At 43.5% G+C, this 22,640-nt stretch overlaps 2 protein-coding genes across 3 annotated transcripts in view; one reads left to right on the top strand and one right to left on the bottom strand.

Moving 5' to 3' along the window:
- STARD6 (StAR related lipid transfer domain containing 6) overlaps window positions 1-9,844 on the top strand; it is a 13,236-nt gene extending 3,392 nt beyond the window's left edge. For both annotated transcript variants that reach the window (XM_087717070.1, XM_087717071.1), the window contains exons 3-7: window positions 912-961; window positions 3,567-3,693; window positions 6,963-7,080; window positions 8,523-8,616; window positions 9,672-9,844. In XM_087717070.1, the coding sequence (XP_087573196.1) occupies window positions 912-961; window positions 3,567-3,693; window positions 6,963-7,080; window positions 8,523-8,616; window positions 9,672-9,828 (546 nt within the window). In that variant the 3' untranslated portion in view covers window positions 9,829-9,844. The remainder of the gene's footprint in view (window positions 1-911; window positions 962-3,566; window positions 3,694-6,962; window positions 7,081-8,522; window positions 8,617-9,671) is intronic.
- A 2,094-nt stretch (window positions 9,845-11,938) lies between these two features.
- Window positions 11,939-22,640, bottom strand: part of POLI (DNA polymerase iota) — a 28,391-nt gene continuing 17,689 nt past the window's right edge. Inside the window, exons 7-10 of the mRNA XM_087715337.1 lie at window positions 21,757-21,848; window positions 20,427-20,560; window positions 17,244-17,446; window positions 11,939-14,072 (exon numbers count right to left, since the gene is read on the bottom strand). Coding sequence (XP_087571463.1) covers window positions 13,395-14,072; window positions 17,244-17,446; window positions 20,427-20,560; window positions 21,757-21,848 — 1,107 coding nt within the window. The 3' untranslated portion in view covers window positions 11,939-13,394. The remainder of the gene's footprint in view (window positions 14,073-17,243; window positions 17,447-20,426; window positions 20,561-21,756; window positions 21,849-22,640) is intronic.

Here is a 22,640-nt window from a genome sequence, read left to right as displayed (position 1 = left end):
GGCGTGCATAAGCGCACTGTCCTTACCATCCCTGTCCTAATGTCCCCATCTATTAGTATCCATTTCATGTATTCATAATCATGTTTAAGCTTATATCTGTTATCTTATACATGCTTGACAAATAAATAAATAAATTAAACAAGAAGATGTTAGAGCACAGAGATACCGTCCTAGGCAGGATGCCCCAATTGTGTTTTTTCAAAAGACAACTGGACTTTGTTTTTCCTTGAAGACATTTTGCTTCTCCTCCAAGAAGTTTCTTCAGTTCTCCAGAACTGAAGAAGCTGCTAGTACGAGAAGTGAAGCATCTTCAAGGAAAAACCAAGTCCACTTGCTTTTTTGAAAAAGCTCCTTTGGGACGACCATGATCTGGATGACTGAGAATCTCTATAGAGACTCCTAGGCAGGAGTTAGCTATTTACAAGAAAATACAGAAAGCTTTGTTCAATAAATTATGGGCAATTAAAACCAGAGGCACCTGGAGTTGGAATTCATATTTTTTGAAATGCTACTGGTTCTTTTTATTCAATAGCAGTTAGACTTATATACTGCTTCATAGGGCTTTCAGCCCTCTCTAAGTGGTTTACAGACTCAGCATATTGCCCCCAACAATCCGGGTCCTCATTTTACCCACCTCGGAAGGATGGAAGGCTGAGTCAACCCTGAGCCAGTGAGATTTGAACTGCTGAACTGCTGAACTGCAGTCAGCTGAAGTAGCCTGCAGTGCTGCACTCTAACCACTGCACCACCTCGGCTCAGCAAATTCAGCATATTTATTTAGGAATAAGTTTCCTTACAGAGTACATAGCTTTGCTAGTAGGAATAAAACAGTACTTTATGCAGTTGAAATTATAGGGATATTGCAGAAAAACAGAATGGTTAATGCCTGTTCCTTTTCTTCTCTATTTGAGAAATATATGAATGTCATTGCCAAACCTTCACCAGAATTTCCAGGACTCCTGTAAGTATCACTTTTGCTTTCATTGCATTTGGTTACCCACCAGAGCTGGGAAAAGCAGCATCAACAAGTGGGATTCTTTGAAAGAGTCTTTTTCCATTCTGAGCACAGCTATTTATGAACTGCATTAATAAACAGACATAGTATAATGGGATACTACTTGTATGAATCAAAGGGAGGGGCCGTGGTTTGACATCTTCGTCAGCCGAGGAGTCAAATATCTCATGAAGCTAAGTACAGGTACCTTGTTTTCCCGAGAATAAGACCTCCCCGGATAATAAGCCCAATCAGGCTTTTGAGCTCATGCGCTAAAATAAGTCTGCCCCCCCCCCAAATAAGCCTTCCCTGAAAATATTTAAATGCATGTGCAGCCAGTCCCCGCCATTTCCTCTGGTTGCTTGCTACGCAAACAATAAAAGATGGGGAGGCGAGGCCAGAGGGGGGGAAAGGGAAGGGGGAAAGTGCCCCATGCACGCCACCAGGGGTGGGTTGCTGCTGGCAATCTGCACACAACATGCGCATGTGCTGGAGGCACACTGCGCACACATGCACTGTTCAATGTACATTTTTCTGCAGAACAATTTACAGGGAACTGCGCATGCGCAGTCACTAAAATCCAAAATGGCGGCGGCCAAGCGGCAATGAGGGGACAAGTTCGAGGGCATGGCAGGCCTGGGTTGCTCCTGGTTCTGTGACCCAGGCCTGAATTTCACTATCGGTTCGGCCGAACCGGGTCAAACTGGCAGCAACTCACCTCCACACCCCATATGCCCATACCTAATGGCCACTCCCGCAACCCTAGCCACTGCGCCCATTCTGTCACGCTAATGGCCCCTGCAAAAAAAGTAGCAGGCCCAACGACATGCAACACAGCGGCAGCCATGAGGGGACCACGCTCACCGCCTCCTGCACCTCAAAAATAATAAGAACTCCCCAAAAATAAGGCCAAGCGCTTATTTTGGGGGCCAAAAGAAAATAAGACCCTGTCTTATTTTCGGAGAAATGCAGTGCTCCCTGACTTATGACCACAATTGAGCCCCAAATTTATGACAGTTCTTAATACCCCATGGAGATTCTTAGTCCTCCAGGTCATGGTGGTTTCAAAGATGCTTTTTCAGGTGCCTCTTGAAAAAAGCACCCTTGGGATAACCGTGATCTGGAGGACTGACAATCTCTATAGTCTTTTAGCTATGCACTTTGGGATGAACACCCTTTGAATGGTGTGGGAGTATGAACGGATTTCCAGAAAAATTGCAGACTACAGGACCCATTTGCCCTTCAGTTTTAGATTCAGGCAACACAGACTCGTCCCCAACAACCTTGTACCTGTCTCCAACAGTGAAGGGACACAGGGCAGAAATCATCCTGCCGCCAAGAATGCTCCAAACCCGTTTCCATCACTCAGGTGACCCTGAGGACACAGATAAACCTCCAAGTGGCCTCAACAACTCTCTAAAAAAATGCAAATGACCAGCTGTCTGCAAGGTGTATGAATCCTTCCATTCCCCACCATCCAGTCAGAGCTGAAGAAGCTTCTTGGATGAGAAGTGAAACATCTTCAAAGAAAAAAAAAGAAAGTCCAGTTGCCTCTAGAAAAAAAGCACCTTTGGGACAACCGTGACCAGGAAGATTGAGAATCTCCATAAATATGAAAAGAGACAATAAGCAGAGTCTGTTTAAATCTAATATCCACGTAGACATACCACTATGATCCTGCATAGCCCGCTCCTTCTCCATTTTGGGAGTACCGTATTTTTCAGCGTATAAGACGCACCCTTTTCCCTCAAAAAAGAGGGTGAAAATCTGGGTGCGTCTTATACACTGAATACAGCATTTTTGGCCTCCCGAAACCCCACCCCCTTTGCAAAAATGGCTGTGCAGAGCCTGTAGGAGGTTTTCAGAGTGCTCCTGCGGGCTGGGGAGGGCAGAAATGAGTGACAAAAAGGTTGGTTTTTTGCTCAATTCCCCCCGCCCAGCCCTCCGGAGCATTCTGTAAGCCTCCTAAAGCCTCCTATGCATGCCCCTTTATTGACAAAAAATGGGCCCCTTTCTGGGAAAAATGGGCTGGTTTTTTTGCTCGTTTTGGGGCCCTCCCACCCCCCAGGAGCACTCTACAAGCCTCCTAAAGACTATGCATGCCTTTAAAAAAAAGAGTTCCATTTTCGCGAAAAACGGGGCCGTTTTTGGGAGGCCTACAGTGCAAAAAGCTTTTTTTATTAAAAATTGCCTCTTCAAAACCTTGGTGCATCTTATATTCCGGTGCATCTTATACTCCGAAAAATATGGTATGTTGCAAAGCCTCTGGAGCCCAGGGAGGGCAAAAAGCCCTGCCCCCACCATGGTGCAGGAGGCTGAGTAGGCCACACCCACCATGGCCACGCCCACCCAGCAACCGGGCAGAGAACCCGTTGCTAAAATTTTGGAAGCCCACCCCTGCACCCAACACTTCAGCAACTCTCTTTAACAAAAGGGGGCATACAATATCCCCCAAAACACTCCCCGCCCCACCCCAGACAATGTATCCCTAGAGAATTTAGAAAGACCTTTCCCCAGAGCTGCATTGGCAATCCTGCTCTTGTTCAATTAACACTGAAATATTTGTTTCCAGATACCGGGCTGAAGTGTCGCTGGAGATCCCCCCTGACAAATTATTCCCTTTTCTTTACCTGCCTGAGTATCGCGGCAAGTGGGACAAATCGTTGCAGTCCTATACCTTGGTGGACTGCATTGACGAGGTGATTCAGTGAGATAAGGATGAGCAGCTGCTATTTAGCATTTAGCAAATTATGAAAGGTTTTTTTCCCCATTGGTTAGCTGTTTCTAGGGGAACTGAAACGCAGGATAATAATGAGCTGGCTTTGGGGTGTTATTTGAGGATATAAATTAGAGGTGGGGAACTATAGCTTCTATGACTTGTTTATGTGTTTATGTTTATGTTTATTTTATTTATATTTATATTTATTTATATATGACTTGTAGCTTTCAACTCCCAGAATTCCTGAGCCAGCAAGGCTGGCTCAGGAATTCTGGGAGTTGAAGTCCAGAAGTCCTAAAAGCAGGCTTGAGGAGAGGGGGTGTGCAGCCGGTACATTGTTCTGGAGCCCATGGAGCAGTGGTAGGATTCAGCCAGTTCGCACCTATTCGGGAGAACCGGTTGGTAACTTTCTAAGCAGTTCAGAGAACCAGTTGTTGGAAGAAATCTCACTTTGTTTTTTTCCACTTTACAGGGCTAATCCTGTTAGGAAGGCAGAAAGGAAACATTCTGGTGTTGTTTCTAGCCTCATCTTTATTGCCCTGCTTACAGAAATTGCCTCTTCGGTTAACCCTTATTACACTCTAACAGCTAAGGCGAAGCACCCATCAACCTGAGGGACGTTGAGTTGGCCACGCCCACACGGTCACATGATCGACCCAGCTCCGCCTACCCAACTGGTTCTCTGCCCTCTGGTCATTAGGGCAGAGAACCAGTTGTTAAATTATTTGAATCCCACCACTGCCATGGAGCTCAAAGGGGGCCCATGAATGGGAACATTTTTAATTTTTTTTTTTACAAAACTAATTTTTAAAAAAGAAAAACAATATTAGACGTATACTTCATATTCTATGTGTGTACAGCAAAACCACCTTGCAGCCTTGTTTGGCATAACATTTATTAATCTGAAACTCAGTGAACAGTTACGTAATTTATTGAATTTTAATTTCATTATTTATTTAAGTTTGCAAGCTTAGTTTCATTTCGTTTGTGAATACATTTTATATTTCATGTCAGTTTCTGAACAGCTATGAAAGGTCATCTGGAACTCAAAAACGCTGTACATTGTAAATGTACAATTAGGACATTGTTGATTTATGGGTCCATGTGTAGGAGAAGGAGCCCTAATAGTCTTGTTCCAGCACTTAATAATCCTCTTGGTGGCCCTGCCTTAAAGGGGCAGAGTTCTCCATCTCTGATACAGATAGCGAAACTTCTGGCACTCAATGCTTGGCAGTGACGTACAGTGAGGTTTATGGCTGGTGAGGCACTGACACAGTGATGGGTTTCAAATTTTTTTAGACTTGTGGACTTCAACTCCCAGAATTCCACAGCCAGGCATGCTCATTTCCGATTTAAAGCGACAGCATTTGTTTTTCTCCTTTGCGAAAGAAGTTTCCTTCTTTCTTTTTCTTCTCCCTTCCCTTTCTTCCTTCCTCACTCTCTCCCCCCCCTCTCTCTCTCACACACACACAGAAGTTGGATTGGACTATCTCTCCTACCCCCTTCCCTCACTCACTCTCTCTCAAACACACACACACACACACACACCACACCCACACAAAGTTGGATTGGAGGGAGAGCACCAGCGAGGAGACCACAGGAGGAGGCAGGAAGCCAGTCAAAGAGCCATACTGGAGCACACATACATTCCCCCAGCCCCGGAAGGATCCAGCCCAGCTTCACTGATTACAGGTTTGAAAAGGCAACTTGGCTCTTCCTGCAATCAAACTACAGTTGGGGAGGGAGAGCACAAGCAAGCCAGGGTCCTTCCCTCCAGCCTTTGCCCAAAGCCCCACACCAGGAGGATGAAGTTTGAATTCCTTCCCCTCCCTCCGACCCACACATACCTTTTCCAGCTGTTTCAGAGTGGATTTCAACTCTGCTCTTGCCTCGGGTCCTCTGAAGAAGCCCCACCCAAACAAGCGCACTCTAGTATAGGCAGGAGAACTGTGTGCCTCACCTACATCAGGAATTTTTAGGCTTTTAACCCTTGCTTAACTCTGCTCGAGTGATCATAAAATGCCTAAAGTCAGACTAGATGAGGCACACAATTCTCCTGCCTCATAATAGAGGGCGCTTTTGTAGAGGATTTTTTAAACAGTTAAGCAGAGTCATCCAGGGTGAGGCAGCAACTAGCTCAGCTTGACCTCAGCTCTTGCCTTTTTCCTTTTACATATTTTTTTCTTTTCATGAAGATTGAGAATCTCCACAGATATGAAAAGAGACAGTTTGCCTAGGTTTACATTTAGGCAAGAAAAACAAAATGCACAGGTACAGTATAGGTGGTACCTTGCTCAATAGTAATAACTGTGAGAGGGATCTTGGAGTTCTAGTGGACAACCATTTAAATATGACCCAGCAGTGTGCAGCAGCTTCCAAAAAGCCAACACAGTTCTAGGTTGTATATAGAGGGATAGAATCAAGATCACATGAAGTATTAATACCACTTTATGATGCCTTGGTAAGGACACACTTGGAATACTGCATCCAGTTTTGATCGCCACAATGTAAAAAAGATGTTGAGACTCTAGAAAGAGTGCAGAGAAGAACAACAAAGATGATTAGGGGACTGGAGGCTAAAACATATGAAGAACGGTTGCAGGAACTGGGTATGATAGCAATGTTCCAATATCTCAGGGATTGCCACAAAGAAGAGGGAGTCAAACTATTCTCCAAAGTACCTGATGGTAGGGCAAGAAGCAATGGGTGGAAACTAGTCAAGGAGAGAAGCAACTTAGAGAACTAAGGAAAAGTTTCCTGACAGAACAATTAACCAATGGAACAACTTGCCTCCAGAAGTTGTGAATACTCCAACACTGGAAGTTTTAAAAATGTGGGATATCCATTTGTCTGAAGTGGTGTAGGGTTTCCTACCTAAGCAGGGGGTTGGACTAGAAGACCTTCAAGATCCTTCCAACTCTGTTATTCTATGTGTAAATTAACAGCAGGTCATATTCTTTATGGGTACATGAAGAATATTTGTTCTGTGTCAATTATATGTAGTGCCTTAATTTGTTCAGTGAAGAATTGGAGTGAAGAGTATTTAAGCCACTCATTGGTAGTTCATACATTAAAATGACTTTACAAACCTAGTTTTTAAATAAGGTCCACTGATGCGTAATAAAAAATATCTCAGGCTAAAAAATTGCATAATTTGATTTATACTTTTTTTCTAAGCTGACAGCTTACCTGTTTTAATTCACTAGGCAGCATTTTCATTTGTGGACTTCTTTTAAAATTAAATCACAGGACACCTTTATTTATCGCAGTATTACCCACAGTTACGGCTTTGGAATGGTTTCGCCAAGAGATTTTGTATATATGCTGCACTTAAAAACCTATGATGAAAATTTAATGACAACAAACTGTAAGTAATTGTTTACAGAGAGAAGATAAAAATTATGGTGATTAAGGAATAAATGTGTGTGTGTGTGCGCAGACACAAATATTCAGGAAAGAAAGGTCTATGCAATTAGTTAAACAACTGCAGGAGAACAACAGCCAGAACTGGGGGGCAGAATTAAGCAAGTCATCAGCCTAGAATTGTTACGTTCCCATAAATGGTTGAAGTCAATTCCCTCTTGAATTCTGTTGACCCTTATCTACTCCCAATATAGCACTGAACAGTAGTTGACTCAATTTTTACGTATAAGCTTGAGCTATACATCTTTTTGATTGCAACTTAAATAGTTTGGTCCTGATAGTTTGCACCTAACAAACTACTAATTCCTTTGTCCCAGTAAAACAATGTTCCTTCAAACTTATCTCTATGTCCTGCTGGTGGACTGCAGTTTTGGCAAGTCCTCCAATTTTGCTGTTTTTTATTACTTTGGTGAGATTGATGGTGCTTTAAGTGATAAACTGGGTACCCTAAGTCTTATGGAACAGCTTCATTTCCCCAGTCTTTCAAGAGTCTAAAGCAGTGTTTTTCAACCTCAGCAACTTTTAAGATATATGGACATCAATTCCTAGAATTCTGGAAATTAAAGTCCACACATCTTGAAGTTGTGTTAAGGTGGAGAAACCCCTTTCTAAACTGTGAAATTCTTTAATTCTTTAAGTCAATTCTTTTAATCTGGTCCATTTATTCAGAAGATAGTTTCTGAGGACTCATGGTGTATAAGATTTCATCTACCACAGACCAGAGCCATCCAACCTTGGCAACTTCAAGACTTGTAGACTTCTACTTCCAGAATTCCCCAGCCAGCCACGTCTTAAGGTTGCCAAGGTTCGACACCCCTGATTTAGACCATGTCATCACCCTCTCTTTTATGTCAGTTTATCAGAGGGACCATCAGGTGGACTCCACAATAACTCATTACGGCCAACTCGCTATGGGGCAAGATCATATACCAATGGAATTTATTTAATGGAATCATTAAAGAAAGGATGCCAAAGGAAGGACAAAATGGGAATGACAAAAATTAAAATAATGTTTCATTATTTTGAATAATTGAGTTGAATTGTTCTACAGTGAGTTGTCTTGTGGCGTTTTGTCCCTTGGTGAATTGGTTGTGGCAAGTTGGCTATGGCAAGTTGTCCCATTCCAGTCAGGTGTATTGTGCTGGCTAATAATTTTCTTAGCAAGTTTGCTTAGAAGCTCCTACAATTCTTGATGGTGTCAGACTTCCCCAAAATAAACCAGGCCCAAAGTCCGTGTTTGGATACATAAACACCTTTTCTTTCTTCTTCAATGATCAGCATGGTCTGTGGTTTAATAAAATCTGATTTCATATTTGGATGGCTTTCGGATTCAGACAACTTGGCTGTTTAAAAAGATTTCAACCTTTGCTTTCTTCTTTCTTATAGCCAGCAGTGTGGTTTATCCTGATTTACCTCCAACTCCAGATTATATTCGGGGCACGACTTTCTCTTCCGGCTACGCCTGTCTTCCTCTACCAGAGTAAGGATTTTGAGCTGCTGAATTGCAAAAAAACTCTTATTCCTGGGAAAACATTTAACCCCGTGATGGCGAACCTATGGAGCGCGTGCCACAGCCTGCTAGGCCCAAAAGGGGGTGGTCACGCCTGCATGCATGTGCAGAGGGGCGGGCATGCGTGGATTGAATTATGAGTGTGGGTGCGTGGGTGCACGTAATTACTCGTGCACAAACAATTTTGGCACCCGAGGGAAAAAACGTTCCCCATCCCTAATTTAACCTGAAAGCTGGAAGCATTGTAAATGAACCTGACTCTACTCATTTCCCAGAAGCGTCAGATGATGGCTTGATGTTATTACCTGAATGTGTGCATGAAACTCTTTCTACACTCATCTTGAAAGAGTTTGTTGGAGGAAGCAGAGATTTACAAACCCGAAGTTTATTTGAGTATTGCAAGCCAAGATTAAACAATGATCAGATGAGTTAGGTCAGGGGCGTCAAACTGGATTTCTTCGAGGGCTGGAACAACATTGTAGTTTTCCGTGGGGCAGTGGGAGGGGGGACACGGATGCCTCTTGCGGCACCCTGCCAGCCAAAACGGGGCATGGGGGTCCACGCCCGTCTCCTCTGCACCTTGTTTTCATGCTCCAGGGCCTCCAGCAGCACTCTGTTGGCCGTTTTTGGTCCCGTTTTTGGCTAGTACAGTGCTGCAGGAAGCCATGGAGGGTGAAAATGAGGCACTGGGCGCTGCATCCTGCCCAATTTAGCCACCAGAGGCACCGCAGGCCGGTCCGTTGATATTTCCAGGCCGGCACCACGAGCTGGATTTAAGCACCCCGCAGGCCGGATTTGGCCCACGGGCCTTGAGTTTGACATCCCTGGGTTAGGTGGGGAACTTTGGAGGGAGGCAGCCAGCAGAATATATCGATTGCCTTCTGGGGAAGAGAAGCAGGAAAGGGTCAAAGAGATTCCTGCACTTAGCAGAGGTTGAAAGCCATCGATCCACACCGGATTCAGAGAAGGTGGGGCGGGAATGCTCCTCAGAACTTATTGATAAAACCCCATTCTTCTCTTTTCAGGAACCCAGAACACACCAAACTTATGATGATCATCCAGGTGGATTTGGGAGGCTTTCTACTGCCTTCGGTGATCAATTCCGTTATGCCCATGACCCTGATGAACTTTGTGACCGATTGCAAGAGTGGATTAAAGATGTTAACACAAACGACGACATAAAAACCCGGCCAGAGGGTGCAAGGAAGCTTGTCCTCAATACACAGCAGGCCCACGTTTGGTTTAATGTCAATAAGAGATAGGCAAGGTTTTTCAGGGTTGAGAACTTCACTCAACATTTGGGGGGGAGGGATGCAAAATAGATTTTTGTTTCCCCCCCTCCCTTTTCCAGCCCCTTCCCTCCATGTTTGGAGAAAAGGATATTGTCAGTTTGTAGAGATTTTTAGTCATCCAAGTCATGATTGTCCCAAAGGTGCTTTTTCAGGAGTTTTGAACGGGACTTTTGTTTTTTTCTTTTGAAGACTTTTGATTCTGATCCAAAAAGCTTCAGCTTTGACTGGATGGTGGGGAATGGAAGGATTTACCATATTTTTCGGAGTATTAATACGCACCAAGATTTTGAAGAGGCAAATTTAAAAAAAAAAAAGGTTTTGCACTTTGCAGACCTCCCAAAAACGTTCTTGTTTTTCATGAAAATGGGCCCATTTTTTGTCAGAAAAAGGGCATGCACAGCCTTTAGGGGGCTTGTAGAGTGCTCCTGGGGGCTGGAGGGGGGGAAACGAGCAAAAAAACAGCCCATTTTTCGCTCATTTGTGCCCTCCCCAGCTCGCAGCAGCACTCTGGAAGCCTCCTTAAAGGCTATGCACAGCCACTTTGGTGAAGGGGGCACGGTTCTGGGAGGCCAGAAATGCTGTATTCAGTGTATAAGACACACCCAGATTTTCACCCTCTTTTTAAGGAAAAAAGGTGCGTCTTATACTCCGAAAAATACAGTATATTTCTGCTCCTCTGCATCCTTTTAGAAGGTCTTTGAAACCCTTGGAGGTATACCTGTGTCCTCAGGATCACCTGAGTAGTGCTCCTGTTTCCTATAGTCTGCAATTTTCCCTCTGGAAATCCATTCCTACTCCCCCACCATTCAAAGAGTGTTCATCCCAAAGTACATAGCTAAAGATCTGTAGAGATTCTCTGTCATCCAGGTCATGGTTGTCCCAAAGGTGCTTTCTCAGAAGATGAGAAGTGAAACATCTTCAACGGGAAAAACAAGCAAACCAAGAAAGTCCAGTTGCCTCCTGAAAAAGCACCTTTGGGATTGTCAGTTTGTGGCATTTCCAATCTCAAGGTGGCAGGGAGTCATTCAGCTGGTTTTCCAGCAGTTATGGTCAGAGGAAGCTTCAGAGGCCAAAAAAAGAGGGCAGGCGCTTCATGCAATTTCCTCAGGTTGCCAATTCCTGATATAAAGGATTAAAGGTATCACAAGTCCTTGATTTATGACCGTAATTGAACTTGAACTTAGGGTTGTTAAATTGTGCTAGTTAAGTGGTTACCCGGGTCACTGTGACTGATTTTACAACCTTTCTTGTGACGGTGTGTTAACCTGGTGTGCATTTAGCTAATCAGGCATTTACTTCTGGTTGCTGGCCAAAAGAAATGCCCCAGAGTAAACTATGGGCTTGCTTGATCAGTGTTCACTTTACAACTGCTGGGTTCACATAATGACCATTGCAGAGAAGGCTGTAAAGTTGGACACGGCCCCGTAGTGACCGGCTTAAGAACTGTCACGACTTACAACTGAAATTGTGGCCTTAATCACAGTCCTAAGTTGAGGACTACCTATCATGACATCCAAATTCACGTAAGACACATTTTGGCCACTGTGGCTTTTCAGGTAGCGCCAAACCTCAGATAAGGTGTAGACACAACTAAAATTTCTCCTTGCTTCAAGGTTACCTAAAGAGCATAACATTGGAAGAGGAGGATCTGAAAAGCTTTTACACTGCACTAGAACAAAAAAAATGGGACGCAGTGGCTCAGATGCTGAGCTCGTTGATCAGAAAGGTCGGCAGTTCGAATCCCTAGTGCCGCATAATGGAGTGAGCTCCCATTACTTGTCCCAGCTTCTGCCAACCTAGAAGTTCAAAAGCAGTTAAAAAATGCAAGTAGAAAAATAGGAACCAGTTTGGTAGGAAGGTGATAGTGTTCCGTGTGCCTTCGGTGCTGAGTCATGCCGGCCACATGACCATGGAGACGTCTTCGGACAGTGCTGGCTCTTTGGCTTTGAAACGGAGATGAGCACCACCCCCTAGAGTCAAGAACGACTAGCACACATGTGCAAGGGGAACCTTTACCTTTAGAATCTAGCAATAAATAAGAAAAGGGGGAAGAAGAGACCTTTTCCACTGCCAATGCTAAGCTCTTGATCACTTCCCCAGGTTAAAACATAGGCTTAGACATGGAAAAGGTATCCATGTTTCTCACATAAGTGGAAATTTGAATTCAAGAGAGGTATTTGATTTTGGCTTTTTTCTTGGGCACCTGAAAGAGTAAAAACATGTTTTCTTTTTGTTCTAATTTGCTTATGTCCACCATTCGTATTTCATATTTCTAGCTACTCTGCTCTTTCCTGGCTGCTGGTCTTGAAATGCAGCTGGAAGCAGATTCACTGATTAACCAAACCACGGAAAATAATACCTAGCTTTCTGAAGACCGATCTAACTGCCACATCTATGGTTTCCCCCCAAATACTTACAATCGACTTCTTCTCAGCCTCGCATTTGCTTTCTAAAATGTTTCTTGAAGTGGCACAACCATTTTGGGAGGGGGAGCCAACCCCCCCCCCCAAAAAAGGCTCATGTAATCTGGATGATTACATGTATTCTTAGGTCTATGGCCTCACTCTGCTTGTGGCTCAGTGGTTAGAATGCAGTACTTCCGTGGTGGCGCAGTGGTGAGAGTGCAGTACTGCAGGCTACTTCTGCTGACTGCCAGCTGCCTGCAATTTGGCAGTTCAAATCTCACCAGACTCTGCTTTCCATCCTTCAGAGGTGGGTAAAATGAGGACCTGGATTGTTGGGGGCAATAGGCTGACTCTGTAAATTGCTCCGAGAGCACTGCAAAGCACTGTGAAGCAGTATATAAGTCTATGTGTTATTGTTCTTCCATTGGCAAGAATATGTAACCCTCTAGCAGTGTTTCTCAACCTGAGCAACTTTTAAGGTGTCTGGACTTCAACTCCCAGGATTCTCAATCCAGTAGGGCCATCGCTAAGAATGCTAGCAATTAGATTAGAAGTCTACACAGATCAAAGTAGACCAGGATGGTGCCCTAGCCTCTAGCATCTATGACTAAGGAAATTGAGAAAAATTACTGTGATTGCTTTGTATTTCAATGTCCTTTCCCTTGCCTCTACATATTCTTCAAATTTTAAGAGACATTTATTTTAGGTGGGAAACCCATTTTCATGCGCCAGGAACCGAAGTGTCAACATTGTACTGGAGGTCTGTTTCGTTTGCAAACATGTGCACATGTGAACTTCGCTTTCCCACCCTGATACAGTTACAATATATCTGGAGGGACAGTTTGTCAAATTTTCCAGCCAAATTGATTTTAAGACTTCCCGGACAGCTATTCTTTGAAAATTTGATCTCTGGAGAGGAAGTTACATGGATGCATTAAAAAGAAATTACCCCCCATTTTCTTAAACCGTATCACCTTAGCTACCTTTGGCTGAAGGAAAGCTCTATCTCCAGATACAAGATACAAGCATAGTCTCTCCAACAAATGACAAGTCATCTTGGTTTGAAATAGCGTAGTAAACTATTGGACCCTGGAGATGATGCCTGTCCTTTCTTGGTTCCTTTAAGCGTCGCAATGTTGCTGCCGTGCATTTTGGAAACACGCTTTTGACTCTTCCATTCGGCCAGCAGTTCTTTCTGCATCTCTGCGGGCAGCTCCGAAAAGGTTTTGGGGTCTACAGAAGGAGGAAGGGCCACTTTCGATCCTTGGCTTGAATGGTTTTGGGAAGAGCCTTCTCCACAGGGGTTTTGCCCTTCTGGTGGTGGCTCTTCATTGGTGGGTGCAATGTCATAAAACCCCAAAGTTCTAGTACTTTGACCAAGGTCTCCGGAATGCAAGGAAATGGAGCTTATTTTGGCTTTTGAATGGCATGGTGGTTTTTCCTCTAGTTCAGATCCTCCCTGGCTCCACAAAGTCCCTGTGGAATCCCTAACCTTCTTTTGGCTAGAGATTATTTCCTCCTTAATGTCAGTTGGAAGCTGGTTGAACACATCGTAATCTATTCCAGCAGGAAGAAGTGGACTTGGGCACTGAAGATCACTTGCTGTTGGCAGACAAGGAGTGTGGAGTTGAGATTGGACACATCTTGTGTTTCTCTCTCCTGATAAAACATCACTCTCTTCCCCTGGATGTTCCATCCTCGTGTTTTCTGAGTTTCTGTCTTCTGTTGTCTGCATAGCAAATGAGAACTTATTTAAACTACATACAAGAGATAATTGTTGTACAATCTTATAGTTTAGTTTAATGAAAAGAAGGACTAGGGGAGACATGATAGCAGTGTTCCAGTGTTCTCACGGGCTGCCACAAATAAGAGGGAGTCAAGCTATTCTCCAAAGCACCTGAGCATAGAACAAGAAGCATTGGGTGGAAACTGGTGAAGGAGAGAAGCAACTTAGAACTAAGGATAAATTTCCTGCCCCCACCCCCACCCCACGCGACCATCCGGCCACTTGGGGTTTGTGCTAGCGCAGCAGCACCGCTTGAAAGCTACCAATAGGTGAAGCACGAATGAGGAGAGGTGATCCGATAAAAGGTTGAGTTGTTGAAAGGTAGGTCTTCGAAGTGAAGGGAGAGTCAGGAAAGTACTACTTCTGGGCCGAAGACTGAGGTTAATCTGGGGAAAGTCAGGAGGAGGAGTGGAGGTGTGGCCTCAAGATTTACCTCAGTCTCCGGGCAAAAGGGCTGAGTTAATACCCAGTTGTGACTCGTCCCACGCCCCACTTCGGAGACCAATTAATCGGTGGAATAGCTTGCCTCCAGAAGTTGTGAATGCGCCAACACTGGAAGTTTTTAAGATGTTGGATAGTCATTTGTCTGAAGTGGTGTAGGGTTTCCTGCCTAAGCAGGGGGTTGGACTAGAAGACCTTCAAGGCTCCTTCCAACTCTTCCATTCCATTCTATCCTATCCTATTCATATCATTTCCTTTTAACAAACCCATAGTCCCTTGTAGGGTGGAGGCTGGGCAACTGAAAAGAGCTGAGTGTTTACTGGCCGGATGCCCTTCCTGGCACCAATGCGGAGTTATATTCAGCAGATATATTCTCAACATGCCCATAGAGAGAAATATTTGCCTTTACCTAGGATTGAACTCACAGCCTCCTGATTGTGAGGTGGGAGCTCCCTCCACCTCTAGGTCACCTCACCGTTCTACAATCATATATGCAGGATAAATTGTGAGTCCCTCTTGTAGTATCTACATGTTTGAATATATGTATTCAAGTACTCTTGTATTTTTAATGCGTATTAACCCAAAAGTAGGAAGGAACAGACCCAGACATCCGTAAAAGTGTCATGGACTAGGAGCAAACCAATCCATCCACCGCTGTTAATTCTAGGTGGGGACAGATAGACAAGCAAGCCTGAAAATCAAGATTTTTTTTAATTCAGTTTATCCAATTATTGCATAATGAGCATAGTAGCCGTCACCGTCATGGGATCCCCTTCTGATGAGCAAAGTCAATGGGGAAGCCAGATTCACTTAATGACCACATTGCTAACTTAACAACAGCAGTGATTCACTTAACTCTGGCAAGTAAGGTCATACAATGGGGCAAGGTTTAAGTTTACCGTATTTTTCAGAGTATAAGATGCACTCCCCCACTAAAAGAGGCTGAAAATTTGGGTGCCTTATATTCTGAATGTAGTCCCACCCACCTTTCGGCCCCCACCCTTCGGCCTCCATGCATCCTCTTCCCGGCTGCAGAGATTGCCACAGACAATGGCTTGCGTTTTTAAGCTCCATGCCTCGCATTTTCACCCTCCAAACGCTCCGTTTGAGACCCGTTCAAGGCTGCTGGGATCGGCAGAGCACGTCGCCGCCAATCGCCACCTCCACACATCACATTTTCAGCCTTTGCGCGTGGCGTTTCAGGCGATCCCCACAGCCTTGAATGGATCTCAAACGGAGCATTTTGGAGGCTGAAAATACGAGGCGTGGAGCCCAAAATGGCAACTCGGAACAGCTGCTGACTTGTCTTACCATTTCCGCGCTTCACCTGCTTTACTAACTGGAGCTCCCTCCCTGCGACAATCAGCTGTGCTTTAGAAGCTGCTTATCAGTCCCAACGAGGCCAGTGCACTCACTCACAACTAGCAAACTAATGTGCTGAAGCGGATCGGGCTAAGGACTCTAGCCAGATGAATACCTAGTAGGCAGAGGCAATTCCCCCCCCCCATTTTCCTCCCCCAAAACTAAGGTGCATCTTATACTCCAAAAATATGGTAAGTTTACTTGATTGTCATTGCACCTTGTACAACAAAATTAAATGCCATCTTCTGTGTACATCATACATAAGAAAACTATAAAAAATAAAGCAAAAACACACGCCCTTCACACTCTACACAACTGAATTGAAAACCTCTGATACTGCATTAATATTGCACTATACAGTAGAATTCAACATAGTTACTGCTCTGGGATGGAAGCTGTTCTTCAGCCTTGTTTTTATTATCCTGTACCGTCTGCCAGATGGTAATAGTTAAAAAAAAGGATGCCCAGTTGCATATGGTGATCACATTACCCTGGGACATTGCAACTGCTGTAAATAACACGCTGGTTGCCGAGGGTCTTATATTTGGTCATGTGACTATGAAGACTACAAAGAGCCGAGGTGGCTCAGTGGTTAGGGTGCAGTACTGCAGGCCACTTTAGCTGACTGTGATCTGCAGTTCAGCGGTTCAAATCTCACCGGCTCAAGGTCGACTCAGCCTTCCATCCTTCCGAGGTGGGTGAAATGAGGACCGGACTGTGGGGGCAAGTTGCTGACTCAGTTTGCTAAAAAATTTGTAAACCGCTTAGAGAGGGCTGAAAGCCCTATGAAGCGGTTTATAAGTCTAATAAATAAATAAATAAATAAGATGCTGCAAACAGTCATAAGTTTGAGGACCTGTTGTAACTCACTATTCTCAGTGTTGTTGTAACTTTGCACCAGACGAAACAAATGGTGGCTCAGTAGCTAAGACACTGAGCTTGTTGATCAGAAAGATTGGCAGTTCAGTGGTTCAAATCCCTAGTGCCACATAATGGAATGAGCTCCTGTTACTTGTCCCAGCTTTTGCCAACCTAGCAGTTTGAAAGCATGTAAAAGTAGAAAAGTAGGAATCACCTTTGGTGGGAAGGTAACAGCGATCCATGTGCCTTCGGCATTTAGTCACGCCAGCCACATGACCACGGAGACATCTTCGGACAGCACTGGCTCTTCGGCTTTGAAATGGAGATGAGCACCGCCCCCTAGAGTCGGGAATGACTAGTACACACGTGCGAGGGGAACCTTTACCTTTTAACTTACACAAATGGTTGCAAGTCAAGGACTCTATGTATATTAAGAAGTGTCGAACTTACCTGAAAAAGTTTGTTGGAGCTTAAAGAAGGTGACGATTGACTCAAATAAAATTGAATAGACTCCTTGGAAGAAGTTGGTGGGTCCTTAAGATTGGAAAAGCAGATGTTCAGCAAGGTCAGGTGAAATGGAGCCTCAACATTGATCATCTTTCGAAACAGTTTCATAAGAATGGAAATGAGTTGAGCCTTTACACTGATGTCTCCTGGGAATAAATTATGGAGGACAAAAATCACATAAGCAGACTCTTACTCAAGAAGAAAACAAAATAATAATAATAATTCCAACTCTGGATAACAAAAGAATGGAGAAATACAGAAACTGGTGGGATTTTTAGGCATTGATGAAATTTCTAAGAAAATGAGTGCCCTCTGAAATTGGTTGTTTTCTTGCTAGTGCCCTGATGATATTACTGTCAGACCTGGAAGCCGTCTCTTACACCGGGCCTTCAGGCCTGCCACAATTTCTACTGTGGGGGAATGGGAGGGAGCATTACATGGAGTATGGGAGATATATAGTCTAAACAACATTCCTTTCTCAGAGAGTCAAGGACACGTTGCCCAGCAGCTGCGATAAAATGGCTGGGAGGCATCTCCCATTTTAGATGGTGCTTGATTGGGCCATGTGATGGACATGTGGGTTCTGGGCAGGGACTTGAACTTTCACTTGGGTAGGGTAGGGAAAACCTGGAAACTTTCAGATTCGGGTTTTCCCAGATGTGCCAATTGTCAGGCCTGCAGTCATATTCCTTTTAGAATCTTTGGTCTGCCACAATCTCTATTATTTTACTATGATGTTTCATTAGTGTAGTAATTGGGAGGGGGAATAGTAAGAAGTAGAATTGTAGAATGTGTTGTTGTCATAATAAAACATTCCTTTCTAGAAGCCCAAGGTCATCTTTTGTCTCCACACCTCTGCACCTGACCAGAACTAGATGGGTGGAAATGTCAGCATGGCAGAGGAAGATTGGACCATGTGATGGACATGTGGGTGTGGGGGCAAGGTTCTGAACTTTCAACTGGGTGGAAACCCAGGAAGCTTTCAGATTCTGGTTTCCAGAGTTTGTACCAACATGTCTACCTTATTAAATTGGAACTTTGATGAAAGCTATGCCTTGAATTCTGATTTAATTCTGGATGATATTTCAAACGCTGATATTTACCTGAATCTCCCTTTAAAATAAATCACCAGCAACCCTGGCACGGGATGCTGACTCCCAACATTGACTGACCCAGTCAACGTAAAATATCAGCGAAAGTGAAAATGAACCGATTGACAAGACGCTTCTCTGCAAACCTTCAAAGTGCAAAGGAATTTCTGTTTGAAGATTTATAGCATCTGGAAAAATGCAACCAGAGGGGGCTGGAAAGGCTTATTCTACATACGGCTGGAGGAGACAAGATAATTGGAACCTCCCAGACCAACTTTTGCAGCTAAACGTGAGTGTATACCCTCTCCTTCCCCAGCCAAGGCTTGGAAAAAAAAAAAACTGGAGTGGAGATTTCAACTCCTTCCAAACAGCGATAAATGAAATGACCCATTACCCTGCAACTGAGTTGAAGATAGATTCCCTATCAGGATGGGGAATTCAAATCAGCCAGCAAGAAGGAATTTGGCCAGCATCTCTCACTAGCCAGCCACTGATAATTGGGCTGCAGCTTGGGAATCAAGCACCACCAGCTTGGGCTTTTACCCCAGGTTATGGATGGAAGAGATGCCAATGGGCACCTGCTTGGCCATCAACATGGGAAAATCCTCCAAGCCAGCAGAGGGGCCTTGGCCCAAAAAAACCCCCCTAGCCAGCCATCAATGGTTGAGCTGCAACCTATGAATCAAGCAACTCCAGAATGGGTTCCTTTCCCAGGTCATGGATGGGAGAGAGGCCAGTGGGCACCTGCTCCCCCTCAGCAGATGGCACCATTGCAGATAACCGCCAGTGGCCAACCCAGGGATTGCCCCCCTCTGAGTCCAGTCTCACCTGCAATGACCCAAGAGGTTCTTACCCCACCTTCCTACAGAGAAGACTTCTTGATAATGGAAGAAAGGATGAATGAGGGGGAAGCTGCAGGATGGGTGGCGGAACAATGTGGTGAGGCGGTTCCTAAATTTAGAGATGTAACTAGGTTCCTTCCCTCGTGGGTCGAGCTTTCAGATTTGGGTTTCCACAGTTTGTACCAACATGTCTATCTTATTAAATTGGAACTTTGATGAAAGTTATGCCTTGAATTCTGATTTAATTCTGGATGACATTTGGAATGCTGACACCAATATGACATCTCTAATAAAATGCAACTTTGGGGAAACTTAAGCCTTGGGGTCTCCTTTCCTTGGGTGTGTTACTTGGAATCCTGACAGTTACCTAGTTTGGATAATGTGATGTCTGTAAGCTCAGAGACCAACCATGCTCAAGAGACCACCAAGGACTCCTCAATGGTGACATTAAAAGGCAAGAAATAGCTGGGACATCAACATTGTGAAATCAGCAAAGAACTCCAACCTCTAAGAATCGCCCTGGGAAGATGGTGACTAACAATTAATGCCTTTGAGTAGTGATTATTTCCAAGCTCCAAAGGACTTGGAACTTGCTGGCATCTGACAAACTGAATTCTTTTTCTCCAAGTTTAAGGAGCTTAAGAATGGACATTCCCTAGCAAGTAAGCAGGCTGATCTAATTTCCATGAAGGAAAGCATCCAGGTCAGCTGGAATTGAAAAGATGGAGAAGTTGTTGAAGGATGTCTATCTATGGCAAAGAGACAGTGAACTTGAGAAGAGAAAAAGCTGATAGAGGCAAGGACAACAATGAGTATTTGGGACAAGGCTTCATTAAATAAGGGAATGGACTTCCCAAAGTAGGATCTCACTCTTTCTTGAAGCACCAGGTCTGGGGTAATGCCCAAATGAGTAACATGGAGACCTGCTTCAAATGGAGACTTCAATGGGCAATCTACAACCCACTAGATAGAATGGAACTACAACTCCCAGAATTCCAAGGCAGTAGGGTCTTAGCAATGTTGGGAGTTGCAATCCTAAGGAATTTGAAGGGGGTCAAATTAGAAAAGTTGATATACTTAGTCTAGTGCTGTATGTTATGTGAATGAGAGAGGGTGGGAGGAAGCAATATATTCATGAACTCTCATGGACATCAAGTCAAGAGAGAAAAATAAGGCCCATGAGACACAAATACCTGAACCGATCCTCTTGATCAAGTGAGATGGAACTGGACATTGACGGCTCTCTCGATTAAACCATTTATTGGTAGCAGAATACTGACGGATGGTTAATCTGATGGTATGGGGCTTTCTGCCATCTTTGTACAACCTGTTGAAAACATGGAGCCATCAACAACCAATGTGTCTACCGTTTCTACATTTCAACCTGGCCTGGCTCAAGAAATGGAGAAGGATTCCCTCCCCATCTAGAAAGGCAATCAAGCATTAATGCAAATTGGCAATTCACCACCAAAGTATAACTTCCTAAATGAGCAATTTGTAGAACAAAATGAAGCAGTAAGAGAGATCATTAGATTGTGGAGTGGTGAATGAGCCATGGTGACGCAGTGGTTAGAATGCAGTATTACAGGCTAACTCTGTTCACATTGCCAGGCGTTTGATTCCTTCGATCCTGACCAGCTCAAGGCTGGCTCAGCCTTCCATCCTTTCCAGGTTTGGTAAAATGGGGATCCAGATTGGTGGGGGAAAGATGCTGACTCTGTAAACTGCTTAGATAGTAAAGCACTGTGAAGCAGTATACAAGTCTAAGTGTTATTGCTATTGATTAATACTGGCTTGAACTGGTACATGCCAGGTATAATTCCCTTCCATTGTGGTCTGTGTTGTAGCTCAAGAAATATGGAGACAACCCTTCCCCCAAGAACAGAAGTTTACATTGTTTTGAGGATTTGCAGATGATCCTTTCTCATGTTCCTGCCAGGCCAGCTGAGATCAAGGATGTCAGAGTTTGCTGCATAAATTCAAATCCAGAAGCACACACAGATAACTGATTCAACTGACTTGATTAATTTCTTTATATACATAAGAATAGATGAATAAATGTACAATACCAATAGGTGGTTCTTCCAAGTAAACACAAGGCAGGAGAGTTACAGGCAAACACAAGCAGTTAGTTTCATTTCAGCAGACAAGCCCAGACAGACTGCTAGTTTAGTTCTCAGAGAAGCAGACTGCTTAAGTTTCTGTTTCAATTCTTTGCACAGACTCAGACATGTTTAAGCTCCCATTGGCTGACTTAGTTGCTATGCCTATTCATTGGCTGATCTTGTTCCCATGTCTCTCCCAGTCATGAATATTTTAACAAAGGATTACTACCAGAAGGAACCACTCTGGTGAGAAAAGTGTGTAAATCTGTAACTAAAAAAGGGCTGAATATTTACTTGTGATCTCATTGTGCCACTGTTCCACCCATTTTATATATACACACATACACAATGCAGCTCCCAGTTTCAAAATCTTGCTCAGACCCCAAATATTGCGGAACTGTTTTTAAGTTAAAATTACCTTTCTAGAAGATTAGCGAGCAATTCTTCAATTTTCTTCTTAACGTCTGCTTCAGAAGAGCACTTTTTAAAGGAGTCCTCATCACTGAGAGACTGCGATATAGTGTTTAAAAATAAAACAATGAATATAATAATTCATTATATGAAACCACATAAAGAACAGACATTCATGTATTTGTAAATTCAGAGCTGATTTTTCTGCCTCCAAAATTTCCTTTTCAAGAATTCAGAGGATCATTCCACAAAATTATATTACAGTATTTCAAACAGTGAATTGGGTTCACTAAAGATATATTTCTGATTAATCCTCTGTTCTTATTAAAATAAAATAAGATAATCATTGCTCTAACAAAGAGGAGCTGTAGGGGAAGGAGCTATGTATTTAAAAAAAGATCTGTTTTATTACGCTAAGCTGTGGTTTAACTATGGTTTATTGAATAAACCCTAATTTCTTTCCCAGCATACTAAGTCCTAGATCAAGGCACATTGGCCATTCTTTCAAAACATCAATGGAACTTTCAATTTTTAAAAATACTTATGTCCTCCTGCATTGTTTTTTTAAAATATATTTTTATTTTTTCAAAGCGAACACAACACATAAAATCTTCCTTCTTTACATACTATAGAAAGTGTATCAGTTGGTTACAAAAGGCTTTTGTGCATCTCTTCCACAGTCATCAAGCATAATTCATATTAACTCAAGTATTTTAACTCAGATATTTATACATGTTACCATCATCATACCTCCATTTTCATTTGACTATGTTTAAACGTCCTTCATCATAAAATATACCAAGATTTAATACATAACCACATACTGGCATTTCATTTACTCTTTCTAAAATCCTCCAATAACACTGAATCCTTATGTCCTATTCTAGCTAA

The sequence above is a fragment of the Thamnophis sirtalis genome, unplaced genomic scaffold (genome assembly GCF_051295495.1).
Source record: "Thamnophis sirtalis isolate CommonGarterSnake01/CBP01778 unplaced genomic scaffold, rThaSir2_p1.2 scaffold_5, whole genome shotgun sequence".
Taxonomy (NCBI): domain Eukaryota; kingdom Metazoa; phylum Chordata; class Lepidosauria; order Squamata; family Natricidae; genus Thamnophis; species Thamnophis sirtalis.
This window is presented reverse-complemented; position numbering and strand designations above follow the sequence as displayed.